The sequence below is a fragment of the Drosophila biarmipes genome, chromosome 3R (assembly GCF_025231255.1).
Source record: "Drosophila biarmipes strain raj3 chromosome 3R, RU_DBia_V1.1, whole genome shotgun sequence".
NCBI lineage: Eukaryota > Metazoa > Arthropoda > Insecta > Diptera > Drosophilidae > Drosophila > Drosophila biarmipes.
In genome coordinates, this window is record NC_066616.1 from 33,378,299 (window position 1) to 33,394,615 (window position 16,317).

The 16,317-nt window shown below is 43.5% G+C and overlaps 1 protein-coding gene across 1 annotated transcript in view; it reads right to left on the reverse strand.

Moving 5' to 3' along the window:
• Nucleotides 1-16,317, reverse strand: part of LOC108023859 (polypyrimidine tract-binding protein 1) — a 140,197-nt gene that overhangs the window by 105,838 nt on the left and 18,042 nt on the right. Inside the window, exon 4 of the mRNA XM_044095595.2 lies at nucleotides 12,605-12,703. Within this exon, the coding sequence (XP_043951530.1) occupies nucleotides 12,605-12,703 (99 nt within the window). The remainder of the gene's footprint in view (nucleotides 1-12,604; nucleotides 12,704-16,317) is intronic.

Below are 16,317 nucleotides of genomic sequence, written 5' to 3' on the forward strand. Positions count from 1 at the left end.
TAACGGCTCAATAACGTTTGACTAAACATCGTACAAATTAAACAATTAGCGGGATAACGTGTTCCTGCGACAAATCAAAATAAAGCGTTATTTCATTATTGGGTTGATGCTAGCCCCATTATTTTTCTCATCAATCAAAATTGAAATCGAACGAGGGCGAGGTGGCTTACATCTGCTATTTTTTTTTTGTACTCTCTCATAAATTCCTCCCTCATAAAGTCCAAATCAATTAAATGTTTTTTAAATCTGAAAAGTTTCACTTTTGCACGCACAATGAAATCAGAAATTGTATCAATTCCACTGTCAACTGCTAATCTCCCTTCCTTACTTTCTACGGTTTCCTGTTCACATCTCTGCGTGACAACTACCCAAGGGTCACCGAGTCACACTTAAGTCGGCGGGTCACATAGTCGCCTCCGCATTCACGGTCCCATTGCACGAAGGTTAAATGTGCCATATAATTTGTTACTTTCTGCATATGTTGATGCCATTAGGAACACATCCAAAGTCGGGAAAGCCAAACCAGAGCGAGTTGCTAATGCAAATCCCACGTGGCTGACTAGCGTGTATTTATTTTGGAGATTTTGTAAACTTGTTGAGGCTGTGGCCACCCCTAGCCGCCCACTTCACCGGCAAAGCGTACGTCTTTTTGTGCATATGAGGGTCTCCAGCGTTGATGTTGCTCTGCTGCTGTCATTGTCACGTGTGAAGTGCCATCGAGTGACACAAATGAAGTGGCTGCTATTAGCTTTAAAACGAACCGACAACGTTGTTGCTTCGTGCACAGATACCCTCACGCACCCACCCCAACAAGTGGGTTAGAGTTCGAGTGTGCTTGGGTGTTGTAGACTACCGCTTACGCTGCGGATAAACCTTACATTCAAGCAAATTACCTTAAAATAGAGATTTAACAAAGGAAACCTAGTATATGAATCCCGAACAACAAAACTTTAATAAGGGCAATTAAAAACTGTTAATTTCTGGTGCTTTGAAGCACTCTTAGGAAGGTGTTTGCCGCGATAGTTAGAAAGATGGCCTCATTACCCATTGGGGCTTAACTTAAACTCTGACTAAGACTTCAGCTGCTTGACGGGCTTTGTACCCATTCCATTACATTTTGGCCCTTTGCCTTTTATGTGAGTAAATTAGCTTATCTGATACATTAAGCGGGTTTCAGCCTGCTCCCTCCTCTGTTGATGCTGCTGCATAATTTAGCAGCCTTTTTTCTGCCACTTTTATTCAATTTGCACCCGACAAATCTTCGGTCTCTCAGTCATTGAGGTTTCAACTCCTCTGCACTTGGGCTTGTTGGTGGATCATTCGAGGTTCTCTTTAGCTGAGCCACACGCAAAAAAGGGCTAGCAATCTTGCTGCTGCTGTCGACGCCATGAAAAATTCACTTAAATTGTAATTTACTTGCAGTTGTTCTCGGTAACCTTTGCTTTTCCTCCCTCTGTTTCCCCCTAGACAAATCTGTTCCGTTGTCTTCTGATGTCCTCCTGCCACATTGTGCTCGGCTTGCTCAAAAATTCCTTTTGAGAAATTGAATCCCTGGCATGCTGGACTAACACGAATCCATCCAGCAATCCCCCATGTTTGTTTATCCACGCAATTGTGCCCCCTCTACGTCTTTCCAATTCCTGTGTGAGCTCGTGCATTTGTCTTTGCTGCCATGAACACCAATGGGATTTATGCTGCTTATCTCATTTTCAGCATATTTTATCAAAAACATGGTGATATATATTTCACGCTCTGTGAGCGGAAAGTCGCCCCCAAAGTATTTCACTTTAATTTTTACTGCCGAATGACAGCTCGAATTTGATTGGAAGTCCATAAACTGATCAGCTCAATAGGTATAAATTGTAGCATAGTTATGAGTACAAGGACTACGATTTTAGGCTGTCGGAATACGGTAATGGATTATGGGCAGGAAATAACTAGGCGTTCACCCCAAAAACTGATAGCCGTAGCCAACCAATAAGCTTTCATTTTTATTAGAAACCATTGCATGTGTGAGGTCAAAGGACTGGCACGAGAGCACTTCCAAAATCCGATTAAAATTAGTTTGTTCAGACTCGCCAAAAGTGAAAAAGTCAACTTTACTCACACGCTCGTACTCAGGCACAAGAAGCTTCACTCTTTGAGAATGTAGGCGTGTAAGTAAAAATCACTTAAGCGCACAATCTGTCAGCTATTTGACCAATTAAAAGTTTTAGCCCTAATACGCTTCATTTGATAAAGTTACGCACACAGAAAAAGAGGAGAAATCAAAAGAGGGGTCTCAAATAGAGGAATTAAAGAAAGAAAGAACAACTTTGGGAACCATACAAAAATGCAAAAAGCGAAAAATAAAAACTTTCAAAGCAACTCAAAGGAGCTGGGGCAACTAGTTTTGTAGCTTATTGAAATTTATTGAGATTTATACATAATCTGTGCCGTGCGCAAAGGAAACTTTCACCCAGCTGTCAATCACAGTGCAGGCCACCTCCCCCTGAGAAGTCACTCCCTCCACTCGGCAGCCATCACCCTCTAGTGACCAATAAAAACGACAGGCACAAAAACATTTGATGAAATGCCGAGACGACGAGGTCGTCATCTGTCCAGGAAATAAGCGCCAATTATGCCACCAGCAAATGCGTTTTGACTCACGTTTGGGTTCAGTTTTTCGCAGCTCTTTGCAGCAGGAAGCCGGCCACGGCCATCAGCTGGTCGGCCAGTTAGCATCACCAGAATTCATTTCGTTTCGCTTCTTCCAATTTCAATTTCAATTTGCTGCACGCTGAAATGGCCATGTCGTCGTCCCCATCCCCAATTCCATCCTCCTTTTTATCCCCTTGGAAGGAATCCCCAAACCGCTTTCTTTGCCTCTTGTCTCAAAAGTGATTCGACACTGAACTAGCCGGTGTTAAACAAAGGTCAAAAATGGGAGTTTTCAATATAAAGTTCTCTCCTCACGCGTAACATATCCATATAGAAAATTTAAAAACGATACATGTTGTAAAAGGAGTAGGCACATCATTCAAAAATTTCATTTTGGAAAACCATTTACTTATAGTAAGGTCTGGTTATTCTATTATTCTTTATACATCACACTGCCCTTTTGGTTTTTTTGCCAGTGTATGCCGAGTATGCGGGGGGAGTATCTGCTTGACCAAGCGCACACAGAGCGCCGGCAATGAGGTCCCGGGGGTGGAGTGGGGTTGTATCATTTTGTACGCACTTCCGCTCGCTCGTAAAGGGATTTTCCTGTATCTTGCATCCGGCCGGCTGCTGTTTCTCCTGCTTCGAGCTCCTGCTCCTTTTGCCTCCTCTTATCCTCTGCGTCTGTTGCTGCCTGTCATCTTGCGCCAATGGGTCATCCATCTCCCGATTCATCCTCGGTCCGCAGGCCGCAAATGTTTTATTTATGTGTGGACAACGACGTTGGCGGCGGCAAAGTTTTACTTAAATATGCTGGATGAGAGGGGCGTGGGAAGAGGAAGGAGCAGGCGCAGGCATCTGCTCAGGTGTCTTCTCCAGGTGCCCCACCTTTCCAGCAGACATGTGTGATTTCAGCCTTTGATTGAGTGGTACGCTCCCAAATCCGCAACATAGATTTCCCAATTGACACATTTTTATCTTTGGGTCCCTTGTGCTTGGGCTTGATTTCTTGAGCACGTCCGCTTCGGGTCTGGTTAATAAGATTTTAATATTTATAACAGTATTTATCCTTCTGACCAATGGAAAAATCAAACGAAGTGAATTTAATTAAATTTTATTCACTGTTTACCGCGAAATGCCTTTATTAACGAAAAAATGCCTAAAAGTTGAAGAGCTGAGGGATAATGGCTTCGACCTGCCCAGAAGTTTATTCATTCATTTCACTCAACACCCCAAGCACGCCTTCTACTTTATTTGCTTTGTTGATTGTCAACATCAATTATTTAACTTTGGCCTAAAAACTCCTTGCAGGCCTCGGCCATCCCCCGTCCACTCCTTTGCTGATCCTTGGGTCTATTTAAAAACAGTCAAATAAGCGCACATAAAACTTATCACGCCTGAATTTGTCAGCACAAAAGCCAGCGCACGAAGGGAACCCAAAAAGCAACCCTTTTTTCGACTCTTACGCATCCTTTTTCATCTGTTTTCCTTTTTTCGGTCGCCAGTTAGTTGGAAAATTTGTCGCGGCTTCGACGCTTCGCACTTCATTTTTTGTTTGTCTTGTTGAATGCTAAATGCAAATGCTTTGCATACTTTATGCCGTTTTCTACGCTTTTTTCACACGCAACCAACGAGTTGGGTCCTGGTGGAGCTGTCAGGGTGGTTTCGGCGGTTTTCCCTGAGAGAGGGTGCTGGTGGCCACTTAAGACAAATTGCGCGAGCTTCACAACAAAAGAGGCGCCACCACAGAAGCAGGGAAATAGGCAAGAAAACTGGTTGCAAAAGAAGGGAACATAAACAAATTTACTTTCACTCATTTCCCGCTATTCAAAAAGTTCACATACAATAGGCAATAAGTACTACGCAGAAAATTTGCAAGGCGAAAAAATGAAAGGGTTCCTCCACATTTTTTATAAAGTTTGAGGATTTCACTTTTGTTCACACTTAAGCTCAAGTACTTTACGCCGATTTCTGGGTACGATTCTTCACGAGTCAGATTCAGAGCCCCGGCCTCAATCAAAAATCTCTGGCATAGAGATAAGTTGGCTGCATCAAAGTTATTTCCTTTAGAATATTATGGTTCATTTTTCGCGGCTCCAAAAGTTTTCAAGAACAAACTTTTGCAGGCCTTTTGAGTAATTAGGCAATTATATTATCGTTGCGCCACATCAAGTATAGCCATGTGTGTGTGTGAGTCGCGGGCTATAAATATTTCCAATTTCCCAGCATGCCGAGCTCGAGCCTGGTTTACACAACCAAGGATAATACGACTTTATGGCCAAAGCAAACTCAGCGCTGCAATAATCCACGCATTGCGCCCCTAACATTCTACACTGCGATTGAAATAAAATCACTCCGATCTCTAAAGAATTCTTCAGAGTCTTTCGGTCATTTACGAGGATAAATCTACCTAATTTATACTGTGGTAATGTAACGGATTCTACAAATTATACCCAAATGGATGACACCTCCCCTATCATTTTTCTGTGTGTAGTCCCCACCATGTGTGTGGGCGTGGCAAATGGCTGTCATGTGGTTTTATTAGAAATAGTTATCGCAGCGCCTGTTGCAGCTTTGGCTGCTCCTGCTGCGGCCCCGCCACTGCACTCACTGCATCGAACCAGGGCGCTTAAGTTCTGATTTTTATCTGCCTGGGGAGGGGTTGCTGCCACCAATTCCGGCTGGAAGGCCCAGCTTATTGCCCTATTTGCTCTATGCCTTCGACGGCTGCGACGGAGGCGGCTTTGCCCACAAGTGCTTTGTTATCTACGGAATTAAAAAACGTCGCCATATTGGCTGCGGGGAGAGCTGCTGCTGCTCCCGCTACTTTGAGTGCACTTTTAGTGCCATAAATCAGAAATCGTTCCTGCGGCTGCTGCAAGTTGTGCGGTATTGAATACCCACGAGTTGGGTCCGCTTTTATTATTGCAATGTAAATACAAATTTATATTGGCGTCGTAAAGGTAAAGTAAGGCCGCGCAAAGGGAATCCTTAGGCGCAGCTCCTTAAGTGCACACATTTACGGCATTTCGAAAGCCCACACAGACTTGGTAAAATCTCCAGCGGAAGCAATCGCATTTCCAATGTCAATATTTGTATTTGCTTTCTATGCGAATGCCAATCCTGGTTGTTTTTGTTGCTTCTGTGCCTGATCTCTTTTTATGATTTTGAATTTTATGTTTGGCATTACGGGAGCGACAAAGCCAAATGATGAAGATAAGATAAATCGGATGAAGGGTGAAAGCACAGTGGCACGCTAGTGGAAAGTGCAATACCGTGTTTCCTAAAACTGGTAACATACCATAAGCAATGGAGCAATTCCAATGAAGCAATGGAGCAATTCCAAGAATGAATATAGTTATTTTTCTATCGATATAGAACAATTTTTATATAAGTAAGAAAGTAAAAAATGAAATAGAGTAGTAATACGATTCAGGCTCCATATTTGATGAACTAAAAAACATTTGTTTTTCCTTAGCGTCCCCTCGCCGTTTGTACCACTGTTATGCTTCCTTTTGTGGGCTAGACTTTAATCATTTCATTGCATGACCTTTAAGCCGTTATCAACCAGATTACATTTTCTGGCTTCCTTAAAGATAAGGACCCTTTGGGTTAAATAGTCCAATCAACATAGAGCCGTGGTCATAACCACAAAGGATCTGCAGACAAATCTACCATGCCAGACATGAGAAGCGCATTAACTATTCGACGCGCCATAAAAATTATGATACTGTGGCCTACTTTTCAGACGGTCTCTTCCAAATTTGAACAGAATTTGAACAGAAGGATATGCGCACGTAAGTCGAGTAAAATTTTTATGCCAGCACAGGACACCTTAGACGTGTAATAAAGTGAATGCTAAAGACGCCGCCAGAACCAAATCATAAACCAGAATAATAATTACCCCAAGCTTTGACAGGAAGAGCCCAGTCTGCAGGACGGGGACTGAAAGGACGATGGAGAGGCGGCAAAATTTATTGATGTGTGTGCGCCTAGGACTCTCCACACACTCCAAGCCCCAAAGCTCGTGTTGAGCCTTAGAGGCCATAAAAAGTTCACATAATAATGTCAAATGAGTTACAACAAAAGCCAGCGAGGGGGTGGAAAAGGGGTCTGTCGGGAGGGGGAAGCATCTGCCCGCACCCTTCCTTCTGATGACTGTATTAGGGATGGCCTTCGCGGCAGTCCTTGCGGTCGTTTGCAGTTTTTATTACAAATTTATAGGCACATATGCAAATAAATCGCAGCGAGGACTTCTTGTCTCAAGGTGTTGGCGTCCACCCCGCAAAACTTTCTACCCGGCTGTCTGGAGTTTCGCTTTCAATTGAAAAGTTTTTGCAAATTTCATAATGCTTATTTGGCCAGTCGGACGGAACCCCAGTCAGACACACAATGTGTTTGTTCTGGCCCAACACTTTTGCTTGCCGAAAGTTTTGCGCCCCTCCCGTTGTTTGTGTTTCAGTCTCAGTCGGTGTGCTTGTCTTTCCAGTTTTTGGTCAACAAGTTTCCTTCGCTCTTTCGGCGAGCACACCTGCAGACAAGGACAACAAAGGAGCTGGAGTCCTGGCAACAGTGCCGACGACATCTAAGCTCATCTAATGCATGTGTCCGTTTGTGTTTGTTGTGTCCACATGCGGCAGCATCGAAGAACGAAGGACATCTCGGGCGCTTCTTTTCGGTCTGCCATGATTCTGCAAGGAAGCAATCTTTCAGCACACGGCGTGAAAATCGCGAAAATAAATATTGAACTGTAAAGCCCAAGTCAACAGGAAAACGTTGCGAAGGATGTGTGTGCCGTCAGTCGTCGTTACCTCGGGGGGCCGTTAAGGGTTAAAGCCGCTTTCCTCTAGCGCACCTGTGCCCGGTAAGTCCTGCTTTGACTACGCTCCCCCGCGGGTGCTAAAAGTATCCCGCAGTAATTGGCTTGTTTGCAATAGGGCTTTCAACTTTCCATCGACCATTGACAAATTTTAAGGAAAGTGCTACTAATAAGGATTTTAGTGCACGGAGCAAAATGTTATATCTGGTCTTCGCCACACATTCAGCAATCACTTCTTTTCTGAGAACTTAATAAAAATCTTGGCTGCTGTGTAAATCTTCTTAATATTAATCTTATTAATATTTATTTAAGTGCTTGACTAATCGAAGCCAAAGAAATGTAAAATATTCCATTGAATTGCGCTCTAGTTTTGCCTGTGAAATGTTTCGTCTTGAAATTTTAACGAGTCACCTGGGAATTGCATCATTTCGTGTCATTTCTTTCCCATCCGCCCACAGAAGCCATTGTGTCCTTGTTGTCCTTTGTGTGCAACTGTAATAAATAATGCTTTCCCACACCACCAGCAAAATAGTAAGTAAAACGCACGCTTGACAAAAACAGGAACATGGAATCACAGAAGAACAACGGGGCAGCGCTGAGCTTCAAGACGCCGAAGGGCAGCAAACAGGAAGACAAGTAGCTGCCCGGTTGTTCGGGAAAGCGGTGGGGCGGTTAGCAACGCCCTTAATTGAAATTAATGTGTATCCTTTTTCGATTGTCACACACATGACCCTCTCATACTTTAAGGGTACACTTAAAAAATGATGGTAAGTATTCATAAACAAAGAAAAATTTACAAGATCAATTATAAGTAATATGGTACTCGATTTAAACAAGAATATATTTCATATACAAACATAATAGTGAACATCATTTTTTTTGATTATATAAACTTATACGAAATTAACTTGGTGGTTTTCAAAGTGTGTGATTTTCCTTCCATGCATCTCTGTCTTGTACCTCCCAAGGCGAATAGTTTTTGTAATGCCTTTGCTCCCACCCAAATTGACTTATGCCACAAGCAACAAGCTGCTTGTTAGCTGGCTACTCCCATTTGGAAAGCTACTCCTTTCTTCCAGTTGCGTGGCCGAATAGTTTGGACACGCACAAAAGCGGGCTACACAAAATAATATTTTTCATTTAACGGTTGTTTTGTGCGCCGGCGGCCGTAAACGGGGGAATAATTAGCCTTGCCGTTAGCCTTTGTTGGAACGTCGGGTCTAATGGGCCGACGCAATTCTGATTTTAAAAGAGGGCCATGCGTGCATGCCTAATGTGCCAAGGTCCTTACGATCCGGCAAATTGCCAGCACTGCCACGCTTCTCCTGTGTGCTTACAATCCCACTAAATAACTATAATTTTTAACGCTTCCTCAGGAGCCAAAAAAGAAACGAGCAACTGAGCGACTGAGCCAAGCATCAAACAATCAGCGAAGGACAACAAAGGACGATGTCCTGGTGGATTGAGTGTATTATTAAAGTATTGTGCATGGCAGAGAATGTAAGAAAAGTATGCAGAGCTTTAACAATCAAGCAATTTGTATAATACATTTCTTAGGAATTTATTTGCTTGTATTTAAGAAATGTGTATAGGTAACCTGAAAATAACTGCTTGATACCTGGATAAATCTAATAGTCTTAACACAACACCCGTATTGCAGGGTGCGTTATAGTTTGAGTCCTTCTTACCTATGGTATGTTGGTTGCTCCACGGATATTCGGTCATGGATTCGGGATTTACCCAGCCCAAACCTCAGCACTGCCACCTCCCATCTTTTCCGAGCGTTCCTTTTAATTTCTTGAAAAGGTTTCTTACCTTTGTTGTTCTTGCTTATTACGCATCGCACAAAGGCAAACATCGTGGGGAATGAGAAGACGGAGGGCAGGGAACTACTGGGTGCTCTTACCGCTCCCTCGCATTTTCTGTTTTATATGAATTACAATAATAAAGAAAAGGAACTGCGAGGAAAACGCGTATCAAAAGTTGAGGCAAGGCAGCCGAATAAAATCATAAAAATTACAAAAGGTATGCAGGAAAAATGGAAGGGAGCAGCGGCGGGAGACAGCTCACGAATGCGTCCAAGAAAAATCACCGTAATAAAGCCAAGTGTCTGGGGTCTTCCCCGTGCTTCGCTGTGTATGTTGCAAATAAAACAATTTGAGTGGAAATAAAAAATAAAGCAACCTGCGCCAGCTGATGGGTTAAGGTGGGTGGTGGAAGAGGGAACTTAACACAACGTCCCGAAATGTAAGTGAGGTGCAATCCTTTGTAAGGAAACGTCGGGCAGCTGGATTCTCAGACAGACAAACATTACCGGGCAAACAATGCGTTGTCCTCGTCGGGGAGTAAAGCTCAGCTTAAATTATTAATAAGGAGCATAAGAAAAACAAATGCGAGTGTACGCCGGCCCAAGATGAAGCAAGGAAGATAAAGGCGGTCAAAGCAAAAGATTCAGTTCGAGCACTTGGAAAAATAACAGGAGTCTAAAAACCACCACATAACTTGTAAGCATTTATGTGGAGCTCTGAAGAAAACACTTGATAATATTAAAGTATTTGATACGATAATTTGGTTAAAGCACCATGAGATTAATAATGTTCTTGACATGAAAGTATAATGCCATTTTCCCTGCCTTTTTTTGTGTATACCACGACAGCCAGGGCAACAGTAGCAGCGGAAGCATTCCCTTGCTCGGTCACCGGTTTCGCTTGTGTCTTGTTCTTTAAGTTCACGGTGCAATGGACGGGATAGTGGGGTCAGTGGGTAGTAGGGAAGCCGGCCCATCATCACCCTTCCAAATGGCAAAGGGAATAGCTGAGCACACCTGAGTGGCTGCTGGACGAGCGAATGGCGGAAGTCCTTAAGCTTCAAGGCTTTTGAAGCAAGACACGTAGGCCAAGATGGTTTATTTGTTCTAATCCGAAACTAAATCAGTTGTGAAAAACAGATGAGAAATAAACAAACTCTTCAATTTAAGGTGACCCAGGATCAAATAGTTGTGGAAAGATTCTGCAATGCCTACGAAATTAAATTATCTTCGTTATTTACGCGAAAAGTAATGGAGGTATTAAAAGATTACTGGCCGTGTAAGTAAAAGTACCAACCTGCATTTATCACCAATTGAAGCAGTATAAACTAAATTAAATTCTGAAAAACGCGTCAGCTGCAGAAATAACACACCACCCCTCATGTTCTGCCCCATAAAAAGCATACTTTTTCATTGTCTTCTGTATTTCTTTGTTATTAAATATTATTTTTCCAGCCTCACCTTTACACGGAATTTTTAAAACGCCCTTTTTATGACCAATGAAGATGCCCCCGGCCAGCCTAACCCACCCAAACAGCCCCTTCCGACCCACCGCCCCGCGTGATTTATGCCGCGCGGTCAAGTGTAAGTTCCACCGCTGGCACCTCGGGGCAGGAAATTGGGTTTAACAGCGGCAGTCAGTAGGACCTGGCAGCTCGTTTAATTTCAGCCGATTTTTTCCACCGGCCGCCGTTTTATTAAATATTTTCCCCGTTACGGGTTTGTTGCCTTTTTATGAACTGGTTATCATTGGACTACTTTGCGTGTTGCGATTTGCCTTAATTAGTCGCGTCGGCAGATCAGGATATTAACAGCACTGAGCTGGGTTGGTTCGGGTTCAGTCCGTAATTCTGAAAGCCTGTCAGCGGTTAAGCTGCAGTGGCATTTCCCTTTTTTCTGTGTTTTCATAAATCGCGATTTATTGGCTGCTCGTTAACCTTTGAGCTGATGCTGATGGATAATGAAGGAATGCAAATAAAGGGACACTCTGTGATTGTTTTTTAATTGCCGTGCAGTCGGGTATTCGAAAATAATGATAGTGCACAAGCGTGGGTAAATGAGGTCCGATCTTCATATAGTGTTACATACTTTTCCGCATACTCGGCTCAATTATTTGGGAATTTCTGTTTCTGTTTGTCCACTTTTATGAAATTTTCGCTCAATTTGGTATGACAATTTTCATGCATTCCACAAGAAACCGCACACAGAAAATCCGTACAAAGTAAATGTATCCTTTGAAGTGACAAACACTTTTGCTTATTTCGGGTTTGTGGGCAAAATCATTTAATTTTTCATAAAGATAAAATGCCACCGGTCTGAAAGTAAAAAGCCCACTGCAGGCGCTGTCATTTATGAAACAGGCCGGCTGACAGAAGGGGATTGGAAAATAAATTAAAAGCGCATTTATATTGGGAAGGCCCCTTTTTGGAGACTCTTACCTACCCCCGGCTGCAACCGACTTTCGTACCCTTCGAGGGTTGCACCCCCGCTAACGAGCGTCCATTACGCAAACAATAAGCACGGCTTCCTCTTCAGATAACAAACCACAAACAAACGAACGTATAAAAATATCCCTCTTGTGGCGAGAAGAAATATTGCGCATACGCCACGCATCCTGCGAGTGGCTTTCATTCAAAAATAGATTTATGTGTGGCATTTAAGCGAAACAACAAAAAAAAAACCAAAAAGGAGAGGACAGGAAGGACACCCAAACAAAATCAAGAAAAATGTGCTGCAGCATTTATCAAACGTGACGCAATCCGTGGGAATGTTTGAAACTCTTTTCCCCCCCCCTCCACAGCGAAAGCTGCTTGACATCATTATTCTTCAGCAGAAACAAACAATGTGCAGTGCATTTCGGTATCATTAAAATGTGATCACTTCGTATTAAAGCCGCAGTCAAATGAGGGCGGGAGGCGGCTTCCGGGCGAGGCGCCATCTTGGGCAACAACAATTTGATTTAGTGCCGCACATTATTTCACGTAAATATCTGTGCTGGGTCTATACGCCGCGTGTGTATATGTTTTGCAATAATGTCAACAATAGACCGGGCTCTTTGACATGTGTGCGCTCGCCGAGTGTGTGTGCTCCAGTTGGTTGGCAACATTTACATTTAGCATTTTGCCCCACTTGTTGACTTTCTGCCATCGGGTTCAGCAGATTTGCATGATTTTCGCATTTATGCGCTTAATTTACTATTTAATAATGGCATGCAAACAAATGTTTAAGTGGAGAGACTGGCAAGGGAACGGAAAGGGGGAGAGGATGGGAAAGCAGGAAGTGCGGTCGACGGAAGCAGCCTGGAATGGATAATGTAATGAGGAGTTGGATCAACTTACCTTGACTCCAATGTGAACCGGTGCAAATTCTGACTTGTGTATTGAAGGAATCGGTATCGGTAATTGCATGGGAAGGGGGCAGGACATCATGGTCGCTACCTGTGAATGCAAACAGAGAAAGAGACACACGTTTGTTAGTCGGATATGGATTGGCATTAAACGGATAGTGTTTGGGTGAGCGTGGGTGCTAATTTAAATTTATAACGCAAATCAGTAATCACGAAACTATATGCTTAAAGGGTATTCCTTCTTTAACATTTGTTGAATGTTTTAAAGGCTCACTCAAAACCATCTACAGTTTTCAGATTTGAAAAAAGGCAAACTGTCATTATGAGTTAATGTTTACTTAAACATAAGAACTGGCCTGCCTTTATTCTCCCCATGTAATCCTTGCCAATGGCTGAAAACCCTCGTAAAAACAATGGGATCGGACTCGCTGATAAGCGAATCAATGCAACAGCTGCTGCCGTTTTCCCTCCGACACTTGGCCCACATAAACTTTGGCCTCTTTTCGCCGTTTTCCTGTAGTTTCGAGTTCACCGTTGGCATTGCAATTTTTCCCCTTTTCAATTTCACGCGTTTTAATGGCAGCCAACCCAGGAATCACCCCAGACCCCGCGCGTACTTGCTCCTCTGGCCACACAGACACACACCAGCACATACAAATCACGACCGCATTGCATTTCATTCGAAAAAAGGACGAAGGCGCGGGCGGTGCAGGGCGGGGCGGGGCGTGACCATCGTTTCATTTGGCGCCCATCATCATTGTCATTTCCGCTTTTGCGTAACGATGTCAACGTTTTTGATGGCTTCATTTCGTTGCGCTGCATTTCGTTTTGGTTTTTCGTTTCGGGCGCCAAATAAATCATAGCCTGACCTCCCGTTTTCCCCGCTTGCCGCGAGTTGCACTCACGCCTTTCTTTTCAACCAATAAAAACTTTTCGACTTTGTCATAATACGAGCAGAAGCGGGAATAAAAGGCTGCGGGAATAAAGAGCAGCGCCAACTACAAGCACAAAGTAAAATAAAATCACAGAAGCAAATATAGAGAGCGAATAGAACGAGACTTGCGTACACATGAAACAAAACCTCAATTTTAAATATATTTCAACAAAATAATGTTTTAACTTAGACGATATTTCTTGACTAAAATTAATTTGCGGGTAGAAGACAAAGTTAAAACCAAAATCATTTACCACTTAGCGCTTTCTCTCAGTGCAGAGCAATATGTTGGAAATGAAAATGGCATGACAAAGTGGCAAATGTTGTCAAAACTTTTGCAACGCAGAAACGGAACAGCAACATCAACCAGCAAGAAAATGGACAATGTGTCATAAAAATTGTAGCTCTCGAACAATTTTCAATTTCCGGCCTCGTTCTTCAGTCCTTTGACACTGGAGTAATTTCCATACTTACAAAATCACGCCCTTCCTCTCCCTAAATTTGTTAAAACATTGGGACAAACAAATTTCCTATGGTATTACACCTGTCAGCAAACGGGCACCCTTTTCTCGCCGCAACTTGGGAGGTCTTGGAGACTGGCACGTGTTTTTGTTTTCCTGCCCAACAATCAATGACTTGTCGACGGCATCGATTACCGAACCAGCGACATAAATGCAGAGGCATCATAACGAAACTATTTATGTCTCACTTCGCTCATCCCATCCTTAGCCCTTCTCTCCCTGCTCTTACTGTCTGTCAGCCAGCCGGCTGTCAGTTTGTTTACGCATTTCACAGTAAATTGCTTTAAGTGCTACAAAAGTGTAGTTTACATGGGCAGCTTGGCAAACTAATTAATAGAATTTCAGCATTACGTATTTGTTGTTCTGCAACTCGTTCTCGTTCTCCGACTGCCGTTGTAGTTGCAGTTGTACTCGTCATTATCAAAAGTAGTGCCAAAGTGCGGCGGAGCGTGGCTTGGCTTGCATTTTAATGACGACAACAAACGGAAATTGACGTTGCCTGACTGACTTTCCAACATTGTAGCCGGCTTTTTATGCTGACACGCGACACAGCAACGGGAATCGCCAGGGTGGACGAGGGGCGGATCGGCAGAGTTGCGGTAGGAGGAACAGGGCGCTGAGACTGCCAGATGGCGGGACGTACTCGCAGATGAACTCATGGCCATGCCACATGTGGCAGCCACATGGACTCTGGCAAGTGGTCTTGCAATAAATGCCCAATCGCCGAACTTTCACACTGAAAGTAAAAACGAAAGTGGAGCACGAGGAACCGACTTGGTGTAATACTTTGCTATAAAATAGGCTGCCACATATTAACCAATAGCCGTTTTGTAACATTGTTCTTGTAGAATAGAATGAGGGGACTAGACGTAAACCATACGATGTGACTCAATATAAGATACGTTTACTTCTCTTCAAAATGATGCTAAGTGCACTCGCATTCTCTAAAAATCATTCACTTTTCTCAGTGCAAACGTTTCCTGAATGGTGTTCCTTACTTCATCACGACATTGATGCATGACTCCGTCTCGGTCTCGGTCCACGTCCTGATCCCCTCGCTCTGTCCTCCCCCTCCTCCGACACTTCCACGCCCGTTGGGCCACCCACGCGTTAATTTGTCCAGTTTTGTGGTGGACATCCCTGGCATTCGAGCAGGATAATAAATGTAATATGGCAGCAATGAGAGCGAAACGATGTAGCGGTACTGTTGCCTATGATGCTGCATGCACAATTAGGCCCGAGGGGAGAGCCGGCTGCCCAACCACCCACGAAAACAATGATTAATGAGCAGTTGCAGCAACAACAGCAACGGCAGTCATACATCATTCGGTTAAGTTCAGCTGAGCGAAGTTGAAGGCCGAACGGCAGAGGCAAACTGAGACGCAGCACCAATTGCAACGACAGCAGCAACTCGCAACCTGTCACAATTGCAACCTGCAACAAGTTCATGGCATTTGTCGCCCGTCGTCGAGTTTTCCACTTCACTGAGCATGCGCGACGCATCCACAGCTGCAGGCACCAACAACGGCAGAAGCAATAACTGCATCGGCAGCATCAGCAACAGCTGTGCCAATCGTGCAGCAAATCAAGCGACCACTTTTGCGCGCCATCCACTGCAAGAAACACCAGTATAAATTTACCTGTAAATAGATAATATAAGGTATATTTCCTAACTTTAGAAAGTGTCTTCTTCTCCGCAAAAGGGATTCCTGCATCTGGACAGATTCCTTTTCGAAACATTTCCGACAGCAAATTCAGTTCTGACTAGCAATTAATTATTTTAAGTGTTAGTTACACGGCGAATAAATCGGGAGGAGACCGCCGCGCCCCTGGCACTGATATAGCATATTGCACAAACACAAAGGTGCCTGCGTAATGAACAGGTGGCTTGGCTCAGCCTGTGTCGGCTGACTCAGCCCCATTTTGCCCAGAGCATTGAACCTTATCATAAGTCATCATCATCATACTTCCAATCAATTTACATAATCACTGAAATCTCTTTAAGAGGTACCAAAGTAAACATCGAGTCAATTTTTTGTTTCTAAGATTAATTAATTAACTCATCTGTTGTGATTAGCGTATAATATATGGACAAAAGGTTTTTCAGTGGTTGAAGATGGAACCTAGAATTTTAAACTTATTGAAAGATGATTCCAAAAATGCAACTGTTTAGTTTGGATCGCAGAGGCTAGAGCCGCAATCAACAGATCGCAGACAAATTTCCTATTTCCCCTTATCATGACTTTCCTT